Below are 27507 nucleotides of genomic sequence, written 5' to 3' on the forward strand. Positions count from 1 at the left end.
AAATCATATAAAGAAGATGGACGGTTTACGCTTCCTACAATGAAATTGATTTATTAATTCTCATCCTTTAGAGGTGGAAAGAATAGGGTTCTAAGTTCTAGCATATTCCAAGGAAATCTTTCTCCTGAGCCTCACGAGTAATGCTACAAGTTTCTCTTGTGTCATTCTTATGTCTCTCTAAGAATGATGTGGCTTTTAAAATTACTATTAAGCTTGTGATTGATCATTATTAAATTTTAATCAGATTGTAATTTTAAAAGTCATCTCATTTTTTGAATGATACAAGAGAGACTTTTAGAATTATTCGTTAATGACCCTTAATTCAGATCTCTAGGATTAAGTTTTAATACTTTTTTTTTTTGGTTAAATAGATTTAACCAGTTCATCCATTGAGGTTAACATTTTGAACAATAGTAAAGGGGATGGACTTACTTCTATCATATGATGATGATGTCGTAGAGTGGCAATTGAACTTGGCTCAAATTTGAGTTTTTGTGTGAATTAAGTGATTACTTTAAATTGGGCCAGTTGGTGTTATTTTGATCGAGATGAGTCGAGCCAAGTATTATATGTTCAAGTCTGGCTGCTCAATTAACTTATTCATTCTTTTATGCTAATAACTACTTTTATGCTAATAACTACTTGCTTAATTATTTTTTTTATATGTTAAAAGTGAGAAGGGTCCTCCCATCTAGCCCTCTTTCAAAATCATAAATAATTTTTAAGCTTGAAGTATAGCATTTATGTATTATATTTTATAACCTTGTTGAAAATCTTAAACAATCCATTCTTGAGTCGATACGTATGTTTATAATATATACACATTTATATCAAATTCACATAAGAATTCAAGATATATTTATTATATTAAGAAGAGAGTTCTCTTTTTTATCTTTTTTAAAGATGCCATAAAAATTATTATTATTATTTTCAGTTGTTGGGGCAATTATGGTATGAAGTGGAAAAATGATTGGTCTGAGGTTGACATCAAACATTAGAGTTATTCTAAAATAAGATTAGAAAATAAAGAGGCCCAGAAGAGCAATATCCTCCATTCAAACTAGATGTTTTTTCAAAGCTAAAAACCCAATAAGTACTACCCCGTCGCTCCTACTTGGGAGAGCTATGTTGCATAGTTGAAATAATAACATAAACCCTCAACTTCTTCCTACTTCTTCCTCTTCTTCGGTGGCTGGAGGGCCTCTTCTTCTTCATCCTCTTCTGCATCCTCTGGCTCTTCTTCCACAACCTCTTCCTCATCCTCATCAACAGCTTCATCATCATCCTCTTCATCTTCTTCCTTATTTTCTTCATCTTCCTCCTTATCGTCGTCATCGTCATCGTCGTCATCATTGTTATGGTCATTGCCATTTTCCTCATCTTCTTTGTCCGCATTCTCTTCACCAGCTCCACCAGCCTGTCCTTCAAGCCCCTTTTTAGAATTGTCGCTGTTGCCGTTGCCGTCGGGCTTGTGTCCGCCGCCGCCCCCTTCAGAAGACAGCTCCTCTTCTCCTTCTCCAAAGCCACCATCCCCGTCATCATCACCATCACCATTGCCTACATCTCCATCTTCCCCACCATCAACTGCCTCCGAGCTAGTTTCACTTTTGGGTCTAGAAGTTGGTAACAGTGCAAGAGGACCCTGAGATAGGAAAGAGCAAGGGAATCCACATGTATAATATATAAACGAACTCGCAGCAAGATTAGGAAGTAAAGCACAACTTCATCGGATATCTAACTAGATTGATTGCAACAACACAAACATAAATTTTGTTCGGGTTTCAAATATGTCTTTTTATCACTTTACTGTCAAAATTAAAGTTTGGACCATCCGATACGTCGCATTTGACACGTCAACCCTCAATGTTATGTTACACAGGTGCCATATTATTTGACTAAACAAAAACTCAAAAGCCAATTGAAGATATGAAGCAAGAGACTTTATAAAAAAATATATATATATTTTTTTCTTAAAATAATCAACACACAATTCAAAACTTACACGAAACCCTTTTCAACTATAGACCTATTAAAAACTCTTCTCACCTTTATATCACATTAATTTTGTATTTTTATTTTATTTTTTTTCAAACCAAAAAATGAAAAAAATTCAAAACCATAATCAAACATGGTTCCTCACGAATAGGGCCCTCACTCCTCAGTCTACCCCCCACCATGGTCCATAAAATGTCATTACTTCTCTAACAAACAAAACCCCATCGAGAATATTCGAATATTTGCCTCAAAAAATAAATACAATTAATCGATTAAAATGCTAGTACAGACAAACGAACTAAATAAAAAATCTCAAGAAAAAACAAAACAAAAAGAATTTTTTTTTTCATCTTGACTTTTCAATTAGGATTTAAAATTCCCTAGTATTTTGATATTTAATTTTGTTCAAAGAGGGACCGGCAAGAACCCACCGGAACCCACCGACTTCAACGACAAAACCTAGAACCAGCACTTACCTTGTTTTTGTTTTTGTAATTTTTTTTTTTTTGTTTTTTGTTAAAAGTCTCGCTTAACGATGATTATTGATGCGATTAAAGCGTCATTAAGAGAAAAAAAAATTGAACTCACTTGAGCCCTAAGCAAAGCTGAGGTAAGCAGAGTAACGGCCACAGTTTGGCAGGCGCACGTTAGCAACGAACCCTGGGTAACGTTAACCATAGCGTCAACGAAGCTCCTTTTGGTCTCCATTTGTACGGACATCCTAGTCCTGCGAAGAAACAAAATCACACACACCAACCGTCAGATCTGTTCCCCCGTTTGGCCCCACCGTTGGATCTCCCAGAAAAGCTAAACTCGGGAGTCTCAGAAAATTGAGAGAAAAATATATATATATATCAAAAAGAAGATGCAAGCAAATAAATTAATTTACCCCCAACAGATCTAGGAACAAATAAATAAATAAATAATTTTCACAAACGAGAAAATAACCCTACAAAAATTAAAAAAGAAAAAAAAAAAAAAAAAAAAAAGGAGGCGAATAATAGTAATAATAATAAGACAAAAAAACTCTTTGTACGGACAAACACTACCTGAAGAGAGGGAAGAGTTTAAGGCGAAGATACCTGAAAAGAACAAGAGCTCAGGAAGATTTTCCGGGAAAATGGAAAGGAAAAGGACGAGGAAGCTACCAAATCAGTGTTAAAGGTAGATTAAAAAACATAAACAAAAAAGGTGAGAGAGAGAGAGAGAGAGAGAGAGAGAGAGAGAGAAAACAAGCGTTGTCGTATAGAAAAGAAGGTGAAACAACAATATGCAAAGCAAAAAAGGGAAAAAGGGAATCGAATTCTGTTTGCGCAAACGTTACGAAGGAAGGAAAAAAAGAAAAGAAAGGGTACCTGTGGATTTGAGAAGCGCAGTGAAAGCAGAGAGTGAGAGTAAAAGCTTCGGTCAGTTTTCAAAAGCCCAATGGGCAGCGACTGTACTGTGCTTAGCCTGCCCGAGAGAGAGAGAGAGAGAGAGAGAGAGAGAGAGAAATGTTTATGGAGATGGAATCGAATCCAGAAGAAAATGGGCGCTTTAAACCTAACCATTAATTTGACCATTCAAAACCTAAAGCCTCCCCCAACTTGATTTTCATATTCTATTCTTCTTCTTCAACACAGCTGTCTGTCTCTATTCTATGTGTATTTTTCTGTGTTGTTTCTATTCTATATTTCTTTTTTACATAAAGAAAATATGCAACTTTTGATGTGATTACTTTTCATACCACCTCCCTCCTCTCCTCTCCTCTCTGCAACTTTTCTAACGATTCTTTGTAAGATAAATACTATTAAGTATAAACATCATTTTGTTTCACCAAAATCCTATCCACTTATAGCCAAATTATCCTCTCTTTTTTTTTTTCTAAAAAAATAAAATAAAAATTATTGTCACGATTCGAAGTATACATTTATTCTTCATCATTTTTGTAAGAACTCGTTTCGAATGTATATTGATTGATATGACAGTAAAAATTATCAATTTAATTTTAGATGAATTACCATTAAATTTTAAATCTATTGTCACTTCAAAAGATTATACTTAAAAAGTGAATATAGCCATATAGGATTGCCCAAGAAGTATTGGACCAATAGAGTATTTGGATATTAATTACATACAGTTTGAATCTCGGACTTATTTGGTTTTGTATTTTGAAAATGAATCTGTACCACCATGACAGAACTATGAGAGTAACAAAAGAATGACGTTTAGATTTTCTAACAGAACATGGGTATTTTTTTTTTATTTTTTTTTTAAGAGTAGTGTTATGTAGGCTTCTATTTTCATATTTTTCCCACACTTTCATTTATGTGGCCATGTAGGTCCTAAATATTTAATAGTTAACTTTTAAAAAAATTGGATGAAAAAAATAACAAAAGAATCTTTCTCTATTTAAAATGATAGGTTTGATTTCACATTAATTCCATACAAATTAGTTGAATGTGAAATCTCATCCAGATAATTTATTTGAAAGGTTAGCATAATGTCAATGGCATTCATGAGAGTCATAAATTACAACCACATCATGTGAAAGATCCACCTAAACATAGCTATATAAAATTTTTGAAAAGAAAAAAAAAAAAAAAAAAAAAAAAAAAAAAAAAACGAAAATAGACAAAACATTGCATATAAAATAATAATTAAAGGAGGATAAATGTCGGTAGGTTTCTCCTTTCTCATTGCATGGTTCAACCACTCAATTGATGACGAATTGCATGTCTGGGGACTCCTACGAATCAACTTGATTGCTTGAGGATCTCGGCATTAGATTAGATTTTTGGTCCAAGTCAGGTGATACACAAATTACACCCTCTTACCTTCTCTTGCAGGACTAAAGTTTTTGGATAATAATAAAAATTTGAGCTTCAATGTTGAACACTTTAATGCCAAAATCTATATTAGTGCTAATCTTGAACACCTTGATTGGCAAAAGGCTTCACAAATTCCAATTTTTTTTTATTTTTTATTTTTTAAATAATTTATATTATTTAAACAAAAAACCTACTACACAGCTGTGTTTGGCAAAGGGCTTGACTAGACCGGACCCATAAATCAAAAAAAAAAAAATTTCTCAAAATCAACTATAATATTATTACTTTTTATATCACATCAATCATTTTTTATTACTATTCAAATAAAAAAATCACTACATAACAAATTTTTTTATTTTTTTATACAAAATATTCTTACTTTTTTTCTCAGATCAATCAAATTTGCTACAATACTGTTCCATTATTTTTTTTTCATTCCATTGCCAAACACAGTTAACATTTTCACTTTTCTATACAAAAAAATTTAAAATTTTTATCTACTTTATATCACATCAATCATTTTCTAACAAAAAAAACCATTTGGAAAACCAACTACATGGGCCTTAATTGTTTCTCTCAATCCCTTATCATAATGGGCAGGTGCCGAAACTTGTGTCCGAACAGAATGAACCCAGATGCCATCTTAACCTATCTCATGTCCCAAAATTACTTTTGAAATGATTTTGTTGGCTTTGGTGACTCTGGTACCTACTCTAGTAAATAGCTCATGTACTACTGATGACATAATGTCGACAACACATAGAGCAAGTTTTAAAAGGCAATAAAAGTTGTGTTGGAAAAGTGAGTTACCATTTTTTTTGTTTTTTTTTTTAAAAAAAAAAAAAAACGGAAAGGGAAAACTTGTTGCCAAACATGCCCGAGCCCGATAGCGTCCTTAAAAGTTAAAAGTGATTTGAAATTTCAAAGGCCCCATTGAGTTGTTCTGTTCCAGTCCAGAGAACCTCCAGCTAACCTGCAGCAAGACTGAAGCCACGTGGGCTTGATAGTATAAACCAAAAACATGTACTGTTGATGTACTGCAACTCGTGCAATGATTAATGACGAAGAATTTTGATGTTGTTGTTTAAAAGGATGAATATATTTAACCTTATATTTGGATACACCATTTTCTATCAGTCATTTCAATGGAAACCCATTTTCTCCGGAGCAAGTAGAAAATGCAAGCTATCATATTGGTAGTCAAATCTACCGTTAACCCACTACAGTGAAACTTTATTTGACAAAATTGAATGATTAAGGTGCAAGGAAATTAAAACACAGTAGGATTGCAAATCACATTGAAAAGGTTGGAGGGAGAGATAAATAACTCACATCGTGAAGAATCAAATGCTGAGGTCAAATGGGTGAGCTTTGGAGAGCACATAAAGAAGATTCTCATGGGTAAAATTACCTGGCCAGCTCTTATTCATTGAAAATTATCCTATTTTAGAGAGAGAGAGAGTTATCTCAAAGGACACTCCTGATTTTCATCATATTTTGGTGTGACATAGAGCTGATTAGCCTGATTTTCATGACCCAACGACTATGAAACTCATCTCTCTCTCTCTCTCTCTCTCTCTCTACATACCATTAAAAAGCTTCTTTCTTATGTATCACGTCTATTGTAGAGTTACAATATTCTTATATATATTTCCAAATTTTCTTAAATTAGTAGAGAAATTTAACTAATTAATGATTTAATAATTAATACTTTTTTATCCATCATAAAGAAAAAAAGAAAAAAAAAAGAAAAAAGGAGGGGTACAAATATTAATAATCATAATGATAAAGGTAACGCGACCCGAAAAAATCGTAAAAAAAAAAACACACAAACACAGATGTGCACAAGAACATGATCCAGTAGGTTGTATTAGGTTGTATTTAGACAATCAATGTCTGTAGTCCTATCTATACTTGACAACTGTTAGGATTTTGTTTCGATTAGGTATGAGAACAGGTCCCCTAAGATTTATCACGGCCAGAATGTAAAAGTAAATTAGAAGGAATCACCCAAAGACGACACATGTGATAACATGAATTTCAACAACATTATAAGTGATGTTTTGTGCTAAGTAAGATATCGAACTTAATAGTTGCTCCATCAATCATGTTTCTTCTATAGGAAGCAGGCTCTGCATAAAATATCATCTCAACTTCATCGATGCGAATGTCGCTGCCAAATTGATTGCGTCATCTATATGTGATGCATCGGTTCCCTGAAATTGATCATTCATAACAGAAATTACCAAAAAATTACAATATGACAAAATGAAAGCAAATTGCAGCAAAGCCTCAAGAGTATCAGACGCAAAATATTTAGATGCCTTTTCCTCCCTGAGACAGATTTCAACCGACTTGTGGGCATTCTTGCTTTTTGTTATTCATTTTTTTTTTTTTTTTGAGCTAGGTAATTAAGAGAAGGCTTTGTGGGTAAGTAGAAAAATAATTAACTTGAAGGCAATTTACAACCCCAGTCGCTGAAAATCTTATTGTTCAAATAAATAACTAATTCCCTCACCATGTAGACAAATTATGATGAGACTAATTTAATTAACTGCTCAGACCAAGCCTTCAAGAGCTTGCCAATCGTAAGCTTATCTTAGTGTTCCCAGGACTCATATGCAGGGTTCTATAACGATAAAAACCAATTTCTTTCATGGGAATTGTTGATTAGACTGACACCATGTAAAAATTACTAACCTGGCCTGATGCAAGACCGCCTTTTCCTTTACCACATCGTCCTTTGAGAGGTCCCAAAGCTGCTGTCAACCACTCTGACACCTCCAAATGCTTGCCCTTATCTCCCTTCTCCGGCACCCCAGCACACACCACAGCCTTATTAGTGGTCTCATCTGTACTGAAAACCATTGCAGATATTCCCTGTGCATCCATTACAACAATGTCAATATTTTGTTCAAGTTAACTATAGTGTGAAAGGGTGTCTGGGTAGTCAGGCTGTTCCTATAACATCCAGAACCCAAAATCTATCAAAAGCTTGAACTAGACCACCAAAAACTGGGATCCATTGCCATTACAGACTTCAACAATTTTTTTTTGGAAGATGTTAAATGCCCCCTAATTATATTTGATGGCTATACTATTCCGGAATTTCCCAATTTAAAGTAATGGACTTGTGCATTTCCATCTGAATAAAAAAAAAGTAATGTTATCCAAATTATACAGAACAGCCTGAACAAACCCAAAAATTATTGTCAACAAAGTGAATGGCAATGACCTTCTGTTCTAACACTTTTAGAACTGCTTCCCGAACTGCAGCTGCATCCAAACCAACGTCAACACGGGATACACAGAAGGCCTTCCCATTTGAAGCAGCAACTTCAGCTGTCTCAGTTGCAACCTTGACTGCTTTCTGTATATTTTCTTCGGCAATCTTTTTTTGTACCTTTCTCACTTGATTCTATAATAACAGAGCAATTCAAAACATATAGAAGAACCATATACATAAGATGAATGATGGAGCAGTGAACAATAATGAGCCAGTAACATGTTTAGCCCACTGTTATACCTGTAGTATAGCAATCTTAGCCCTGATATCTGCTTTCTTGGCAGCTGGAATAGGTGCAGAGTCCACACGACTTTTCAAAGAAGCAACTGTCTGCAATGAGGAAAACAAGATTCTCACTGACAGCAGATAGAAGAATATATGGGCGCACATGAATATATTATCACTCCATATAAACTCTGTGATGAAAAAGAATGAAGTCCCAGAAAAAGCAACATCCTAAACCAAATGTCGTGTCTCTATAGGGTGCCCAAGAAGCAAGATTCTGTGAAGGACTGTGGGAGACTGTCAACCAAAATATTTGCAACCAATATATGTTGGAATCTTTGATATTAAGAAACTTTATGATTTCCAAAAAGAAGGAAGTGGTCTCCCTTCAAGACCATATCCAAACAATAGGCAGGTTCTCCAAAATTCATGCGTTTTACTTCATTCATTCATATATACAAGAGATAATGTCAACTCAGAATCCATAACAATAGCACTTCCATTACTCAGAATCCAAAATTCGTGGGTTTTACTTCATTCATTCATAAATACTAGGGATAATGTCAACTCAGAATCAACTAATTCCCCAAATGTCTGGGGAAATTGGCAAATTCAATTATGTTAAGACCCTATAAACATTTCTCAAGCAAAAAGAGGGCAGATAATAAGGGGGGAAATTGGCGAATTCAATTTTGTGCATGCAAGCATGGGGGGAGGGGGGGGGGGGGGGGGGGGGGAGAAACTGTTCTACTTGAGGTTGGTCTTGACCAAAACCTTTAAATACATTTCTCAATAATTTTCCCACTTTAATTGCTACACTGACAAATACTTGATCAGAAATCAGTACAGTTTTTAAACCATCAATCTAATTGCCAAACAAACTTTGACTGCTAATGACAAAATGTAGCAAATTCATTAATTTTGTTGGAATATAAAGACTTAGTCAAGTGATGAAAGAGTCCACGTCATAACTTCCCTGAAGATTGGTGTACAAGACCAACAAAGCATGACTGTGAGAACTAAGGCACAAATTAGTGCAAGTATTTCACTCATGCATGAAATCACTGGCTACCAGATACCACATTAGAATGGTGACAAACGCGGAGACCTGCTTGGAAATATCATACACTAGTTTTTTCATATAAGGTTCATGTTAATTTTTTAGATTTTAGACGCTTGTAGGGTGTTTGTCTCTCCAGTATACAGGGACTTTGCCTTTTTCTTTCAATAATTTATCATTCATGTAAAACAAATCAGATATTCTTGAACCTTATAGGAAAAACTAGTGTATGATAAGCAAATAGTCTGGGCATGCATTATCAAATGGATCATGAGACATTCCAGAGATGTGTCCATAAAACAAATATATAGTAAGGAGGCCAAGAAAGTGAAACCAGAAGTCAGATGAGCAAATCAGTATAAAAATGAGAAAATGCTGCACACCCATGCACACATTCTCACATCAAAGTGGCACTCATATGATAAAGGAGGAACTATGACATTATGATTAAAAGTAATAAGGTGGCGCTGAGAAGAGGTGATTGCATGTCACAAAGGCTAAAAGTGAGGGAACTGAAGGGGGCAAAAAAACACCTTTTCCAGCAGGCTTGCTTCTATCTTTGATGCATCATTTACTTCCTGCTCAAGCGAGTATGCTAATTCCATTGCCTTAAAAGCACAGTCAGTTGTGACAGCAGTAATCCTTCGAATTCCCTTGGCAATTCCCTCCTCAGATAATAGGGCAAAACCTTTGGCTTCCCGTGTATTTGATATATGTGTCCCTAGATGTATCCATATATCAAATTCAATACAACATTCAGAGCAAGGGAAGGGTGCAAGAAAAGGCTCATAATTTACAAGACTTAACAACCTCCACATAGTTCTGCAGAAATGGATAACCATTCATTGTTCTCTGGATCAGCCAGAAGGTCCTCAACTTTCCTTCCGATTGCCACAATTCTAACTGGATCAGGATAAACCTACAGCAAAAACAGAAAATTAGTTGAAGAATACAGCATTCAGATGACATACACCAACCTAGTTGAGAAGACAAGGACAACAAACTGAAGCAGCTTACTTCACCAAAAACAGCTCGTAAACCATTGATACGCTTGGCTTCAGCAAGGCTTGCATCCTTAGCAAATACATCTAGTTCAGCTTTTATTTGCTCATTCACAATTGACTCAATCCTTCTCAAATGATCAGGATCTATGGGCTTGCCTATCCAAATTCAGCAGAATGTTAAAGCGATTCCATAAACTCAAATAACCAAATTGACCATTTGAATAGAACCTACCATGAGAAAAATCATATCTTAATTTTTCAGGAAGAACAATAGAACCCTTCTGGTCCACATGATTTCCAAGTACTTCCTGCATTCATAATACAAATAATTTTAAAACAAGCACAAAACATAATTTTGCAAATTCACTAACAAGCCATTGGCAATTTCTCGCATACCCTAAGAGCAAAGTTCAACATATGAGTGCACGTATGATTAGGGGCAATGAGCCTACGCCTGTCGTAGTCAACCTGCAGAAGCCATTAGAAAACTGAAAAGAGTCGAGGAAAAAAAAAGGGAAAGGGAAAGGAAAAGAAGAAACAACAATACTATATAATATAATGAACATTTTTTATTTTACCTTACAAATTACTTTGTCACCCACGAGGAATTTGCCATTCTCTCCAGAAAAAGCACCAATATGAAGAACGAAGCCTCCAAAAATTTGAACATTAGAAACTTGAAATGAGCCGAAGGGACCGTCAAGTGATCCAGTATCAAAAATCTAGAAACACAACAACTATATCAGATGCATAAGAACCAAGATTATTGAATAATTAATGGTTAGACTCAGAACCTAATTACATAAAACTCCCAACTTACACCATTTTTTCAATAAGTAATTGAAATATCATTAAAAGCATAAGGCACACTTAGGCACAAAAAGTATACAAGAAAAAACACCAAGCTAGAAGGAGAAATAATCACTAAAGGAGAAACAAAAGCAGTTGTCCGAAAATACAAAATTTTGAAGAAAAAAGACTTAATCTCCTCCGATGTCCTTTCTCAATCCTTAAAACTTCAGTCATTTCTTTCATCCATAGACACCACAAGAGACACGAAGGCACTATCTTCCACACATTAGCACTCAGAGTGCCGACAATCCACCAAGAAGCATACAAGTCAACTACTCATCTAGGCATAACCCAAGACGACTCAAATCGACTGAGAAAACATTCCACAAGGCACTAGCGACCTCACAATGGAGTAGAAGATGGTCCACGAACTCCCCATTCTTTTTACACATACAACACCTATCAACCACAATGATGCACTGTTTCCTAAGATTGTCCATGATAAGGATCTTTCCTAGGGCTGCTAACCAAGCAAAAAAGGCCACCTTCAAAGAAACCTTAGTCCACCAAAGACTATTCCAAGGGAAATCCTCTATTGGAGGGAATCTACCAAAGCTTGTCTTCACCTATCCATCTCACTCTGACTGAATACAACACCCTGAAGAACGAGGAAAAGAGATCCACCTCCCAACCATGAGTCCCTCTACCAAAGCTTACAATCCACTTATTAAATCCACCAGAAAGCTCTAAGTGAGTTGCAACAACAACATCCTTTGCACAAACAATACCAAATAAAACTGGAAAAACATCTTTTAGAGTAATATCCCCACACCACAGATCATGCCATAATCTAACATTAAAGCCCTCTTGCACCTCAAATCTGGTATGACTTAAAAACTTTCCCCAACCCCTCCTACCCAAAGCCACCATCACAATGACAAATAGCAGAGGAGACAAAGGGGTCTTCTTGCCTCAAGCCTCAAGAGCTACTTGAAAACCGGTGGGAGTATCATTCAACTAACCGAGAAATGCACCGAAGAGGTACAATGAGCTATCCAAGAGCACCACTTCCCCCAAAATCACACCTCCTCAACACGCACAACAGAACATCCCAATTCAAGTGATCATAGGCTTTTCTTAAGTCCAGTTTGCAGAGTACACTCGGCTCCCAAGATTTTAATCTACTATCAAGGAATTCATTGGCTATAAGACCAAGATCTAGGATCTACCTACCTCGGACAAAAGCATTCTGCGACTTAGAAACAATCTTCTCCAACACCATATTCTACTTGCCATATATGTCTAGTATCTTGGATGCAAAAAATTTCCTAGATTAAACTTGAGCCTCTTTTGCATGGCATGCAGACCCAAAAAAACAAAAAAAAACCCACCATGTGTTCTCACAATTTAAGTTCCAACAAGTAAAAGAACTAAAAACAAATTCCATAAACCTTCTACTTTGACCCAAATAGGTTGCACATAACCTACAACATGCAATACCTGACCACCTTGCTCAGCATAGAAACTTGTAGATTCCAGAACTATACCAACTTCACTGCCAGGTCCAAAACTTTCCAAGAATTGGGAACCAGTGTAAATTGCTCTTATAACGCTTTCATGGTCCTGAAATAGTGCATTAAAAAAAAAAAAAAAAAGATTAATACAAAATACAGTAGTTTAATACAAAAAGAATGTCATGTAACTTAAGACTCGTGTATGTAGAAATTTCCTTCAGCTGATTTGGGCACCATTAATTTATTCTTATAGCACAAACTATCTATAGCAGTAATTTGTTCAATGATCTCAATCCCTTGAGTACTATCGACAGAACCGGGAAAAAAAAAAGTTTTATCATCAGCATAGCTAATTGGTGTAAAACAATCATGCACAAGGATGCACTTGTGCAATTTCATTAGAGTTCCAAGTAAAAAACACATAAACACCCCAGAAAAATGATACCTCACACCATCATCGTGACACAAGGATTGACAATCTGTATTGTGACTTCTGTACATATGCTTTTAGGTATGGAAAGGCAGAGACATTCTAGAAAAAGAATGATCTAGAAAGTCAACACGTTTGATAAAATAAAAGGTCCAGAAGAACCTTAGCAAACAAAAATTACAAGAAAGTAAATATTTATAATAATAGGCTCAAATAACTAGATTATTTTATACGCTGAAAAGAATATGAACAACTGCTGCTTTTTTTAATGGTGAAATAGTACCTCTATGTGATCTCTATGGCATTGAAAGAATTAGGAGATCTCGATGGAGAAACTGATATTGGTACCATAGTGATTTAATGACAAATGTTCATTTTAAATATGTTATTGTCAACAGAGCATTTTGAAAAAAAACAAAATACACCATATAAATGTTCAGAATCATATTTTATATAGAGCATAAAGATTACATGCTTGTAGCTTTTAACTTCCAAGGTGGAAAAACCAGGCATAGACCAATATATAGGATTATAATATAAATTTATACCACAGAGCTAATTCAATTCACCATTCAAGCAGATATAAAATGTTCAGAATCATATTTTATATAGAATGTAAAGATTACATTTTTTTTTTTTTGACAAGTAATGTTACATATCAAAAAACGCAGAGGGCCGCAACCCTAGTGCACATGAAGGTAGAAAAATGAGGCATAAACCAATATATAGGACAATAATATAAATTTATACCACAGAGATAATTCAATTCACCATTCAAGCAGATATATCGACATACATATGTAGAAGCCACTCAAAGAATATAATTGGTAATGTACTCACTCCAAATAAGCATAAACATAATCAATACCACATGGCTTGTAGCCTCAAGGAGAAAGAATGTACAACTAGGAATACATGGGTGCTCACACACACAAACATTGAGGGACATTGACAATGTACTAACAGCTAACAAGATTAAGCCAAGGTGGTCTAATGGTCTGGAAGACGTGGGAATTTACCCCAAAACAAGCAAGAGGGGTCATGTAAATACTAAAATGGGCAGGCACGAATGGCTTCTATTTAAAGACTTACAAACAGAACAAAGATGTTCAATTCTCAATATCTTTTTTTGATAAGTAAGGAGTATGATTTATTAAAAGCGTAAGGCACCCCTAATTACACAGGAGGTATACAAAAGAGAACACCTAACTAGAAAAGGAAAAACGGACAAGGAATTGAATTTTTTTGAATTCTCAATATCTTGTCAAATATAAAACACTATAACGCAATGTTTTATTCGACTTCTTTGACAAGTGGTATGAAACATTACTGCTTTGTTTCCACAGCCCATATCTATCTCACCCTTGATTCCGATTTGATAGCTCCATAACATTTTTTTCCAAAGCCACAAATGCAAGGGGATCATAAGTTAAAGGTTGTAAAACATCCAAGGGAGAGAACTGTTTTATTAATTAAATGGCTTGTCATACACCCTTTCAGTGCATTCAAAAGGGGCAAATTGCTATTTAATAAACATATCAAGATCTTTCACATAGAAACTTCAATAAGGGTAAAATGATGTTTAACAGTAATGCATGGAGCCACAAATTGTTAATGGAGACAGACTGACGGAAACTATCATGAAGTAAAACTTCAGACAAAGTTCACTATAAAGTAAAATCTTTCCTTCCACAGTAACCAAAAAAAAAAAAAAAAAACACCAGCAAAGACACCCACGTTCATCTCATAAGTAATTTTTCCCACAGTATTTTCACAATTTGACCATTCTTTACAAGAGGCTTCTGAAATGCAGGAAATAAAAAGGTGCCAATGATCTCTGGCTCAAAAAGCATTTCTATAATCTTCTTTCTGACTTTAGCTAGATATTAGATGACCAGGACTGAGCGTTCTCAAATATCTATGCAATTAGTTGAAACTTCCATATTAGAGTTGTGGTGGAAAGCCAATCAATGTAATGGAAATATAACCAATTCAAATTTTAGTTAAATTTATTAACTCAACATCTTAAAAAAATATTAAACCATCCAATAATAAAACTGGGGATATTTCTTTGATCTATACAAAAACTGGAGTCAAATGGGTAACCTTTCCCATCATGAGCAAACATTTTGTTTGAAAACGAATGAACATATGAGAGTCAGGGGCTATTTCCTCCTGAATAAGGGACACTAAAGTAAAAACAGAATCCTAAGACAAATTCCAACTAAGGGATAAAAAAAAAAATCAAAACACACCCCTTTATTCTGAACCGAGTAGCAAAAGAAAGCACTTTAAAATTTTCTAATCTGGTCACCAACAATATTTATTTTCAAAACATTAATTCCTTTCATTGCATATATTCCCAAAACAGAAGGAACAGTTCGATAAACATTTTTTCCTGAAGAAAAAGCTTTCAAAATCTTCTTCTGTTATCAGCAAATAGGCCACAAATTTAGAAATTTTGACATAAAATGAATTTTAGATCAAGAATGTTTATTAAGATTTCTAATAACAGCAATAATTAACATTTTATCCAAACAAAAAATAAAACTTAATAAGTACAACACCCAAGAAATCCATCCTCTTTTAAGTATAGTTACCAGGAAATTCTCTATTCCCTTTCAAAGTTGAGATACGAGAATTGTTATCTAAAGTTTCAGACATAGACATTTACTTTCAAACTCCAGTCAGTAACAATCTAAATATCATTTCTTCTTCTGTACTCTTTACTCTTGGACGGCCGCTTGGCTAGCTCCTTTAGTGATTAGTTTCTCTGATTTTCTTTTTCATTTCTCTCCCTCCTAGGCGCTCTCAGTTTATACTTCCCGTGTATATGGGTTGCGCCTCTTTGCGCTCTTTTATATCATCATCATTACTTATCAAAAAAAAAAAAAACAATCTAAATATCATAGTACAAGTGATAATCAAAAACAAACCTTGAACCAAATAAATTTGAAGGTATCATCTGTAGCAGCAACTCCCTTTTTGTGCAATGCTGCAGTAGCATCAGCATCCATGACAATAGCACCACCAGCTTGCTGCCAAAAAATAATATTAGAACAAAGTATGACATGAATATAAAGCCTACATCTTCTTTTTTTTCTTTTCTGCACAACATAACTGGCAATATCCAGTTTCACAAACCATCAGTTTTTTTCTTCTCTGAAGAAGATTAAGCCTTGATATTCAGTATATAATTTTTTGATATGTAATATTCAGATGTATACGAAGAGCACGGAAAGTGAACTCTTAAAACCTTATTTTGAGCATTCCTTGATCTTTCTCTTGCCTCATCCATGGCATTATTGAAACCCTCGACGTCAACCAGTAGGCCCCTTTCTTCAGCCATTAACTGATAAGGAAAAGATTATTAGTAAACAGTGTAAGTAATTATTTGCAACAAAAAAGAAAGAACTCCTACCTGGGTCAAATCTAATGGGAATCCATACGTATCCCACAAAACAAATGCATCCTGCAGCAAGAAACTGGGTTAGAAAGAGCCATGAGTATGGTAAGAAGAACAAATCTTTTAAAGATGCAAACCATTAGATTTGGAAAATGTAGATGAGAATTTTCAGTTACCAGATATTTTTTCGGCATTTGTCAACTCGAGTTAATAAGGTCTATTACTCTATCAACATCCGGGGTCAAGTGACTAAAAGTACCATATTCCATAAATATTAATCAATATAAGTATCCAAATTGGGGGCCACATCTGGCAAGTTCTTCTTGGCTCATATATTCAACGAGGGATGTAATATTTGCTATCAACAAAAATATTGCGACCCAATGATTTTTTGGTTAACATCTTTACAAGAAACAGATGTAAAGTCCATGTTGAAAAGTCAATGTTTACCATGTACATGAGAACAATCCATTTCAGCAAATTCAACAAGTTATTGATGCTTAAACATTAAATGAGAACCTTATAATCTGATAAAGAGAACGGATCTAGGAAATTGAACAGAGGATTCCTCTGTACGATAGGAAAAAAAGGGGAAGGTTTGGGGACAGCTTCAAGAAAAAGCACTTTCAGAAAAGAAAAGAAAAAAAGGTGATAATCCTAGATCAATAAAATCTACTTCTAAGGTTCTGCATATACCAAAGTTCTACAACAACCTAATTTAAGAGAAGAGCATAAAGTCAATTTTAGAAAGTGAGCATTCATATTATGAGAACAATTCTAGTATCAGTGATTGAAGTACAGAACAAAAAAACCCGAGATGTAGTCACGAGAGAGAGAGAGAGAGAGAGAGAGAGAGAATAATACTTGCCTGCCCACCTAATATCTTCCCTTGAACATCCTGAGCAGCCTTCTTAAATTTCTCAATTCCCTAAAGACAAATAAATGATGAGCAATGTTTGTTGTCAAAGACAGGGTACACAAAACAGAAACAATGTCAATCTCTCTACAAAGCAGGGAAACATAAAAGCTAAAAGGGCATCATGCAGGGTACAATAGACAAACAATGTCAATCTCTCCACAAACAAGTTTTGTATGTTTGTCACGCCCACCAAAAAAATAATTTTTGACAACTTGTTTGTTGAGAGATTGACATTGTTTCTGCCTAATGAAATAAAAAAATCCATCATTTGAAATTTGAACATTTACTTTTGACTTCATGTTGTCTTACATTTTTTGTTTGGGATGAATATGTTGTCTTACAAATTTATCAAAAGAGAAAAAAGCCAACATCTGAAAGTACACACCAGAATCAAATTCAACAGAAGTAATGTTCCCATGCAAGGCAGTAGCATAAAAAAAGAACCCATCACATAATATTTCATACTTGCACGTATACAGAAAATTATCATTTCATATGTTAACTATGCATTACCTAACAAATATCATTTGTGATATAATATCTTTTTTGATAAGTACATTTGTGATATAAGATCTGCAAGTCCCCACTGTCAGCTAAAGTTGCTTTATTAGAATGGTCTGCAATTTCAAAACACAATACTAACAATCTCCTTTAAGGAAGTGGGCCATTCATAAATGTGTCTTGCATACCCATGAGAGACAGTTGATAATTCTGTTATTGATTGTCCATTTTCACCCCAGAATTGGTTTTGTTTTCTTCTTGGGCCGTCATGCCTTCCACACTTCACCAGTTGCTAGATTGTTGACTTAAGAGGGGCTCCAAAAGAGGGTATAATGTGGAAAATGTTTGTCATTGCACTCCTTTGGTCCATTTGGAAGCAAAGGAAGAAAGGATTTTTCATGGTGTTCAGACAGTTTATAGATGCAAGAGGAAAAACCTATATTGTGAGTTGAAAATGATCAGAGTTTTGAAAACGAAAACTAAAATTTGTTCAATGTGGGGCCACATCTGAAAATTCGTTTGTATAACTATTATCCAAAAAGTGTTTTTTATGTTTGAAAAATGAATGGTGATTTTGAAAATTTTGCCAAAAACTAAGCTATATGTTTCATAGGATTCTGGTGTTTCAACACCCTAAGTTTTAAAAATTTTAAATCCTTGTGTTATGGTTATAATCGTTTTCAACAAATCTCGGTATTAATGCATATAGAATTAGAATATATACCAATTGTAATGACTAATTTAACAGATACTGTTTCATAATAGTGCAAGTAACCTTATGGAACCTTGATTCTCCATGGTGAGCATATAGTTCTATATATGGATATCAACCTGAACTTACAATTGGAAATGGAGGGCCCGGATACTGACAGGCCCACAAGACAAATTCCTATGAATGACTACCAACCCAAGTCATTCAAGGAAGAGGGCCTAGATACTCACATGCCTACAAGACAAATACAGATTTCCGTGGTTTGATCAACAAACCAAAGCATTAGAAGGACTAATGGAGGACCAAACTACATACCGGCATGTACATACCATGATAGGACCAAGCCTGGTGTGCTAGAGGCCCCTGGAGCCCTAGGAACCAGCCTATACATAGAGAGCGAGGCCCCTCCATCAACCAAGCAAGGACTCCAAGGAAACTCACTCTCAGGCACTCACATTAACACGCCCATATACCCAGTTTTACTCTCCCTCATCTATGGCTTTACTAACTTGGATGTCGGAGTGCCTCCAATCTCTAGACCGGCGACCTTCTAACGACCTCTTCCCTATTTTGCAAAGAGGATCACCCCCTTCCCCCCCCAGCGGCGAAAGGCGGGCTTTAGGCCACTGGTGATTCTTGCATCAACAAGAAATATTCCTAGAAATATATTTCTAAAAAAATCATGCATAATATGTACAGAAATTCGTCCTTAAATATCACTCACATAGCAACCAAAATACATTATCAATAAATAAATAGAGTACATTCAAAATGTTATAACCATCATTTCCTTAGAAAGTGTATCTTAGAGATAAATGATCATTTGAATATTACTATAAGGAGGCCAACAATTCCTGTGCCACTCACTTACCTTGAGCAAAGTTTTGCCGAAACTTGCTTCCTCTTCAGCAATTATGTCTCTAATGCGCACTTCATTTTGCTTTAGCTCCGGAAAAACATCACCCATCAATTTGACCACAATGTCTACAAGCCTAAATGTAACAGAACCATTGAATTTCCCAATGGCAGTTTAATTAGTTTCAAAGGAAGAAAGGGCAGGAGGGATGGAGAGATGTACCATAGCTTGATAAACTCGAAATGTAACAAAACCAAAATAGAAAAATAATCACAAGTAAAACACATTTCCCCTACCCATTGAAAAAGCCTTCTTGAGCTTTTAAGACCTCACTTCCATAACGAACAGCCCTACGAAGAATACGCCTTAAAACATATTCACGACCTTCATTGCCTACACATCAAGTAAAATTGGCACAAGTTACACCTAAGAGTGAGAGATTGCGAACGATTGAATGATCTCTTAAAACTACATATCCACAAGTAGACCACCCTTTCATTGAAGAGAAAATATAGTGGAAAATGTTTCATAAATAAAACTGAAAGAACAAGAAAACTATCAGTGTTACGAAAGAGAATTTAGATTCCCCTATGATGGTTTCAAATATTCACAACCTACCGAGTAATTCCTAAATATGCACATTCGAAAGCAACTAAACCAACCTTCCACTGAAAGTGAATATAGTAGAGATAAATATTTCATAAATAAAACTTAAGGAACAAGAAACTATTGGAGTATTTCAAAAGTTAGATGCCCCGACAATGGTTTCAAGTACCCATGGTCATTTTTTTTTTTTTTTTGATAAGTAATGAAAAACTTTATTGAAAAAGCGTAAGGCGTACCTAAGCACACAGGCTGTATATACAGGGACTCCCACAGGCCTAAAACCCAAAAAACAGCAAGAAAACCCACAACCCAACCAACCCAACACCCCCAAGACATCAAGACCCCAAAACCCTCATACTAAAATGTGAGGGACTTGCCTTTCCCACGCCTAGATGATGCTCTCTTTGCATCATAGTTAGTGAAACTCTCCAAATTCATAAGATCCCTTCTACCCTTAACTTTCCGAGGGGTATCCTCCATTAAGTCTTTGTTCCCCTCATCCCCCAGCAAAGTCCAATACAAAAAGGCGGCAAGGGGGAAATTACCCAAAGGGTAGGGAAAATCTTCATCCTCCCCATCCTCCTCAACCCAAAAGTACCTATGGTCATTAAAAGTTGTAAGTACATCTTTTTCACCCTCAGTTACATTAGATTAAAGCAATCCTCGGTTAAAATTGGATTAAAGCAATAGACTTCAACATTTTAACAAAAAAAACATGAGTAAAACATGTAAACATCAAAAAGAAATTCCATTCTTAAGGTGCCATTTAGTCTTTATATGAAAATTACAAAAGACAATTACATAAAAACAAGAAGCTTGTCTAAGTACAATGTTCTTTTACATGATTACGCATTCTAATATTCCACCATAAGGGGCTAAGTCACCTATAGGAATCTTTTACATGTTTACATCACCTAACCTCCATATACCCTGTAAAGACCCTCTACAATAAATGGCCAAAAAAACTGCAACAAAATAGGAGACTTCAAGATCAAAATTTCAGTAAGAGGGAGAGGATGCAAGCATAAAGGGAAGACTCTCCTTTTCTGAGAAAATGTCTCTCATTTGTACAGAATAATCCATTGGAATAAGAAAAAATAAAAGAAAAATATCAACTACCTCGGGTAGAACCACCTAGTTAATAGCCGTTCCTAAATATCAACTACCTTGGCCAAATAAAAGACAACATTCCAACATTCCAAAAGCCTACAAAGTCTTCCCTTTTTTTTTTCCTTTTGATGAATAATAATATTTTATAAGAAATGCAAAGCCTCGTACACAAAAAGTATACAAGAGATACAACTACCTTAATGGTGTCTGAAGTCTAAAAGTTAACAAGATCTACAAGATTTGAAGAGAAGAAATTAGGAACATAGAGTACAACTCAATCTAAGAGAGATCTCAAAAAAGGATGATTTTAAACCGGGCACATTAGACTCGCAGCCCTCAAATAGGTGCTGATTTCTTTTAGCACAAGAATAACTTTCCATATAGCCTCTTTCCAATGTCCTTGTCCTTGAGTCCTCTAACGACATAGCAGCTCTAAGATATTGCTATGCATGACCCACAAAATTCCAAATAAGTTTAGAACCAAGTGCTTAATTGGTATAGGGAAAGATAAGTGAAGCTATTGTGGAGTACATTTGGATAGGGACGCAAAACGTAGTTTGGTTTCCTAGATTTAGAGAAAATAAAAAGGAAGCTGTTATGAGTGCTCTTACAAGGCTTCCCATTTTTTCCTCAAAATGATAGGTAATGTACAACAATGTGGAATTAGAGGTCTCTATTCAAACCAGAAATCATTAGCTAGAAGAGCATAAATCATTAGCTGTAGAAAGGGAAAGGTAGAAAAGATGGGCAGACAACAAGTTTGTGTCTCTAGTACCCTACCTGGACAAGATCCATCAGCAATGGCAAACGAAAGAGTTCTAATGTGATCTGCAACAACCCTGTAGGCCATGTCAACTCTATCTAGATCATCTGGTCCAACTTTCCCAGAATATGATCGAGCCCCGGTTGCCTACAAATAAAAATAAATCATATACTTGTAGCATCATCAACCGCTCAGAAAAAAAAAAATAATGCAAATTCAAATTTAGTCATGCCAAAATGGAAAACTCTTATAGGAAGCAAAAATCTTCAATAAAATCTCAGAAAGAGATATTTCAAAAATAAAACACTCAGTGGCAAGTTAAGTATGCCACTTTAATATTTTCAGGGCCATACCATCTATTCATTACGAAGCAAAAAAATGAAATTTTAGCAAAAGAGGCATAGAACCAGACACTGGAACTAATTCAATCCAAAACATCACAAGTCCATCTTAGACATGATATTAGTGCATGTTAATCTGGACACTGCATGTCTATTTCATATTTCCAACTAATGAAAGAGGTACTGTTCAAAAATTTAAGGGAGCTAATAAATACTATCAGAACAAAAGAATTTGTACAACCATCAGCCTCACCGTCTTACCTGTTGGATCGCATCAAAGATGGGCATGAACACATCAGTATCATAATTGCTCATCTTGTTCTGAAGTACCGAAGTCAATCTTTCAAAGCCCATGCCAGTATCAACATGCTTCGAAGGCAGAGGTTTTAAGGAACCATCACTTTCCCTATTGAACTGTCAGAAATAATCAAACAAATCAAATCAATTGTTAGGCACCAGAGTAGACCAGACACCTCATATCATAGATGCTAAATGGGGATCCACAAGACATGGTGACCAAGTTATACCTGAATAAAGACAAGGTTCCAAATCTCAATGCACGTAGGATCATCATTGTTGACTAATGATGCAGCATCTCTATTGCCAATTCTATCATAATGAATTTCTGTGCAAGGTCCACAGGGACCAGTATCACCCATCTCCCAGAAATTGTCCTATTCAAAGGAACAAAGATAATAAACCCAATTAATATAGCATAACAAAAATAATTAATGCACAAGAAGAAAAAATTTCAACTAGATGGAACCTTTTAGTGCAAAGCAAGAAAATAATTAATATTCATGGCATATAGTTTGCTGTTAAAAATAGATTAAAATTTTCAAATTTCAGCAGCAAGAGAAAATCTTGATTCCAAGAGTTAACATGCTTATCATTTGTTTGAAAGACAAGAACATGTATCATTACAAAGATACTAACGTGGCACTTACATCACTAAGTTCAGAAGTAACCTTTACATGTGTACTTGTATTATTTTTCACCTTTCGGTTTTTACCATTTAATTTCAGCAGCAGAACAATATATTTTACAAATATCGCTGAAAGATATTAAATCCATATTACATTAGTAAAAGAATTTCCAGAAAAATGTAGACCTTTGTCATTATAAAATGTAAGAGAAGATTAGTAAGAAAGTATACTTTACAGCCAAAAGGCAGCACACGTCCTGGTGGTAAAAATTTGAGCCATAGATCTCTAGCTTCATCATCAGGAGCAAGACCCAATTTCTCATCACCACCAAAATACGTGGCATAGAACCGATCTTTAGGTAGTTTATAAACCTGTAAGGCAACAAAGGAACAAATAGGGAAAATAACACTCATCAAGATATAAAGATAGGATATCACACGAATGACTACTTAACTCTAAATCAGGGCATATACTACAATTTCATAAGCATTTTAACTCATAACAGCCTAATAGTAAGCAGTATTATACAAAGAATGCAGAAGCAACTTAATAAAGCCATCAACCAAATTTCTCCTTCACTAAATTATTACTCCAAAAGTTGACCTAGCACCTAATATGACATTACAATGAATATAATTAAAAACCATTCAACCTAACAATTTGAGCATTTAATATGACATTTTAAAAGAAATACTTGGAGAATATTAGTGGTGTTAGTAGTTTGCCCATGCTTAGTAATTGAAACACCTGATTTCAAATTCATAGAAGGCTTGAATGGAATGAATGACGCCAACAGTTGTTATTAAGAACAAATTAATGTCAGTGAAATGTGATGGCCGAATATCCAATGGAATATATATATAGGGGATAAATTATGAACCAACAATCTTCTTTATTTCAATTTCAATGAAATTCCACTATAACTGGCTTTAACAATATGATCTATACATTACAAGATCCTAGAGGTTCCAGTGTGTAAAAAGAGTAAATATTAAGTGAATTGATGCACGGCTATGACATGATATGGATTTTACAAGAAAGTTGCCAAAACATATGAATTGCCACTACTATTTAGCACACTAAACCATGCCCCAAGTCCTATTCACGACTTAAAAAAAAAAAAAAAAAAACAAAACAAAAAAACAAAACAGAAAATATAAACATATGTAAAAGATGCATAAAGCACCCCAAAAGGGTTCCAGATCCAAGAGAACTAAACTTTTGTTCACAACTCAAACATGACGGCAAAAGAAAGCCACTTATTTAGAAGAACCAAAAAAAAAAAAGAGATCAAGAGTGCCACTAACAGAAAAATAAGCCAAAACTAAGAAAAGAGTGAACCAACTTGCCTCCGTAAGAAGTTCCCAACCCCATCCAATGGCTTCCTTTTTAAAATAATCTCCAAATGACCAATTGCCAAGCATCTCAAAGAAGGTGTGGTGGTATGTGTCTTTCCCTACATCATCAAGATCATTGTGCTTTCCACCAGCTCGAATGCACTTTTGGGTGTTGCACGCACGAGTCAGTTTGCTTAAGGAAGTGTTAGGGTCAGCTGTCCCCAAAAAGATAGGCTTGAACTGATTCATACCTGTGGTTTGTATCACAATTTTTAAAAATCTCAATACACAATAATATTATTATGCAACCAAAGTCTACAAAGACACGGACATAAAATCCAATAGTGGAGAGTGAAAACATAGCCAAATTAGTCGTGTAAAAATAAGGAAAAAATCATATATAGCCCCTAGGTTTTCATTTGATTTGGATTTAGTCATTGGGTTTCCAATTTTAGTAATACAACCCTAAATTTTGACCAAGTTTAAAATAGGTCATTCTATTACTTTACCGTCAAAGTTAACGGTCTGTCCTCAGTCATGTGTCTCATTAGATATGTCGGCATCCATGTCAGCACCACAAGCAATGATGTGTTAGCAAATGCAATTCATTCATAAAACAAAAAACAAAACAAAAGAGCCACAAAAACCAAATCGATGTGATGCGTAAAACTTAGAAAAACACAAAACCTGAGAACCTAAAGAGCGAACCCACAGTAACAAAAGACTTCCCTTTGGCTTGAAACTTGAGAAACACAAAGACTTCTTCTTTGTCTCTATGCATCATCTATTCTACTTCGTCTCTAATGTCGTGGCATCTCCCAAGTAATTTTTATTTTCACTTTTTTTTTTTGACATTTTTTATTTGTTTTCTTCTATTACTAGTGAAAGAAAAGAGACCGTGTTATTAGATTTTGAATCATTCGTTCAATTTGCTTGGAGTTGTTCAGTTTCTTCATAGAAATTTATGGGATTATGGTTTTTTCTTCTTTCAGTTTCTCAGTTTCTGAAATCCAGAAACAGAGCAGCCTTTTTCTTTTTAGTAAATATTTTAGTCCAATCATGGAAAAATTTGGATATTATTTTCAGTTTTGGTGAATGGGTTGGCTGAATCTGGAAAGAATCTGCTTGACTTTGTTCATGCATGAATATATTTTTAGACATTAGAACCACCATACCAAGTTAGGATTCCTAGGAGAAGAGAAGCCTGGACTTGGAGGAGGCTGAATAGAAACTTATTCTTGCAGACCCCCCCTTCCCTTATGTTCTTGAAAGGCATTCTTCACGTAAAGTTGAAATAAGGGCCACTTTTTGATTGCAGCCAAGGCAACAAATTTGTCTGGTCACTTCTCAAAATTTCACTCATTCATTTGTTTAATTGTAGAACCTTTTTTTAAAAAAAAAAGTTTGCATGTAGGTGAAAATAAAAATTTTGAATTACAAATTGAGTGCTAGTATATTTCTCCAACTTTCATCTTTAGCTCAACTTCTAATTTTTGTCACACGCGCAATAGTATTAATTGGTTAATCATATTGCTAGGTAAAAATGTATGATTGAACCTGTGTGAAACATGAACGATTTCAAACTAAAAATTGTCTTCATTTTGTTTTGAGATATGTGTTGGAGTTATCGTAACTAGCATGGATTCCCTTTCCCTTTCATTTATTTTCTACTTTGGAATTCGCAAACCTTTTGTTTAATTACAGATGAAAAAATGGATAGCATCAGAGATGAAGAAGAACGGAAGACACAAGAGACGAAGAAGAAGTCTTTTGTTTCTCAAGTTTCTAGCCAAAGAAGTCTTTTGTTACTGTGGGCTGTGGATTTGCTCTTTAGGTTCTCAAGGTTTGTGTTTCTCTAAATTTCAAGCGTCACATTGATTTTTTTTGAGTTTTTTTTTTTTTTTCTATGAATGATTTGGCACTTGTTGTCGTGATGCTAACATGTTAAATGGTATACATGTGGTAAATGACCAACTATTAATTCTGACAGTAAAGTGACATAGGAACTTATTTTAAACTTGCACAAAACCTAAGGATTGTATTCTTGAAATTAGAAACCCAATATAACTAATCCAAATTAAAAGAAAACCAAAGGGCTAAATATGATTTTTCCCTACAAATAAATTTGGCTCTCTAGGTTTGTATTATTACATTTCATTTCTGTGTAGGATCATGAAAAACAAAACCTCCACTAAAGTGCAGATTAGAAACACATTCTCAAACGCATGGTACACGGCCCAGTAGAGATCGGTTTTTCCTTTAATCTTGAATAAGAAAGTGTTTTTCTCATAATTTCAGAAACCAAAACCAACAATTAGAATGTCGCACATAACGAATATATATATAAAAAATTGAACGAACAGGAAACACTGAAAAACAAAGCATATTGTTATCATTTCTTCATGACTTTCTTTGATTGCTATGAAACAGGTTATCTACTAGGAAAAAAAAATCTAGAAGCAATCCAATTTCCACATTTTTCTTCGTTTTCTCAGGAACCAAACAGAGGCAGATAAGGAAATGAGAACCGCACCAGCATTAGCAAAGAGTAGAGTCGGATCATTGACCGGCACAACCGGGCTTGACCTCCAGTTGACGTGGTTCTTCTCCTCGAAGAACTTGACGAACGTGTCCCGTACGCGGTTCGCCGGCCACTCCACAATTTCGGATTCGACACCCGGCATGTTGGGAGAAACCGACGTCGTAGCGAGGGAAGGGAACGAAGCTAAAGAGCCAACAGATGCACGGAGCCTGCTGAGAAGACAGCGTTTGGAAGAGTGGAAATGGAGTGGCGGCGAAGTGAGAAGGGGTATAGGGTTACAGAGAATCCTTGCGCTGAGAAAGAATCCCCCACTCATTCAACGCTATCGAATACTTTTATTATACGCCAATAGTTCCCAAAGCGCACGCTAGC

The 27507-nt window shown here is 35.1% G+C and overlaps 3 protein-coding genes across 4 annotated transcripts in view; 1 reads left to right on the forward strand and 2 right to left on the reverse strand.

The window, feature by feature from the left end:
* LOC132167720 (uncharacterized) overlaps positions 1-128 on the forward strand; it is a gene marked incomplete in the record, with an annotated part of 3382 nt that extends 3254 nt beyond the window's left edge. Inside the window, 1 exon segment of the mRNA XM_088513922.1 lies at positions 1-128.
* An 853-nt stretch (positions 129-981) lies between these two features.
* LOC148587757 (uncharacterized) lies at positions 982-3610 on the reverse strand. Of its 2 annotated transcripts, XM_088513559.1 has the most exons (4): positions 3351-3610; positions 3078-3139; positions 2584-2722; positions 982-1642 (listed from the first exon to the last, which is right to left on the reverse strand). In XM_088513559.1, the coding sequence occupies exons 3-4, from the start codon at positions 2713-2715 to the stop codon at positions 1169-1171; spliced, it is 606 nt and encodes a 201-aa protein (XP_088369685.1). In that variant the 5' UTR covers positions 2716-2722; positions 3078-3139; positions 3351-3610; the 3' UTR covers positions 982-1168. The 2 variants fall into 2 exon arrangements, with proteins under 2 accessions (XP_088369685.1, XP_088369686.1); XM_088513560.1 differs by lacking the exon at positions 3078-3139.
* A 3036-nt stretch (positions 3611-6646) lies between these two features.
* Positions 6647-27490, reverse strand: ALATS (Alanyl-tRNA synthetase). The gene is made up of 23 exons (XM_059590646.2): positions 27127-27490; positions 24606-24844; positions 23487-23627; positions 22858-23004; positions 22592-22744; positions 22007-22136; positions 19807-19903; positions 19526-19646; positions 17391-17450; positions 16538-16588; positions 16373-16468; positions 16053-16154; positions 12673-12795; positions 10959-11102; positions 10777-10848; positions 10613-10688; positions 10394-10536; positions 10187-10295; positions 9910-10097; positions 8332-8421; positions 8041-8223; positions 7506-7685; positions 6647-7021 (listed from the first exon to the last, which is right to left on the reverse strand). Exons 1-23 carry the CDS (start codon positions 27449-27451, stop codon positions 6950-6952), a joined length of 3042 nt encoding a protein of 1013 aa, XP_059446629.2. The 5' UTR covers positions 27452-27490; the 3' UTR covers positions 6647-6949.
* Between the last annotated feature and the right edge of the window lie 17 nt (positions 27491-27507).

This window comes from Corylus avellana, chromosome 2, assembly GCF_965113065.1.
Source record: "Corylus avellana chromosome 2, dhCorAvel1.hap1.2, whole genome shotgun sequence".
In the NCBI taxonomy this organism is placed as follows: domain Eukaryota; kingdom Viridiplantae; phylum Streptophyta; class Magnoliopsida; order Fagales; family Betulaceae; genus Corylus; species Corylus avellana.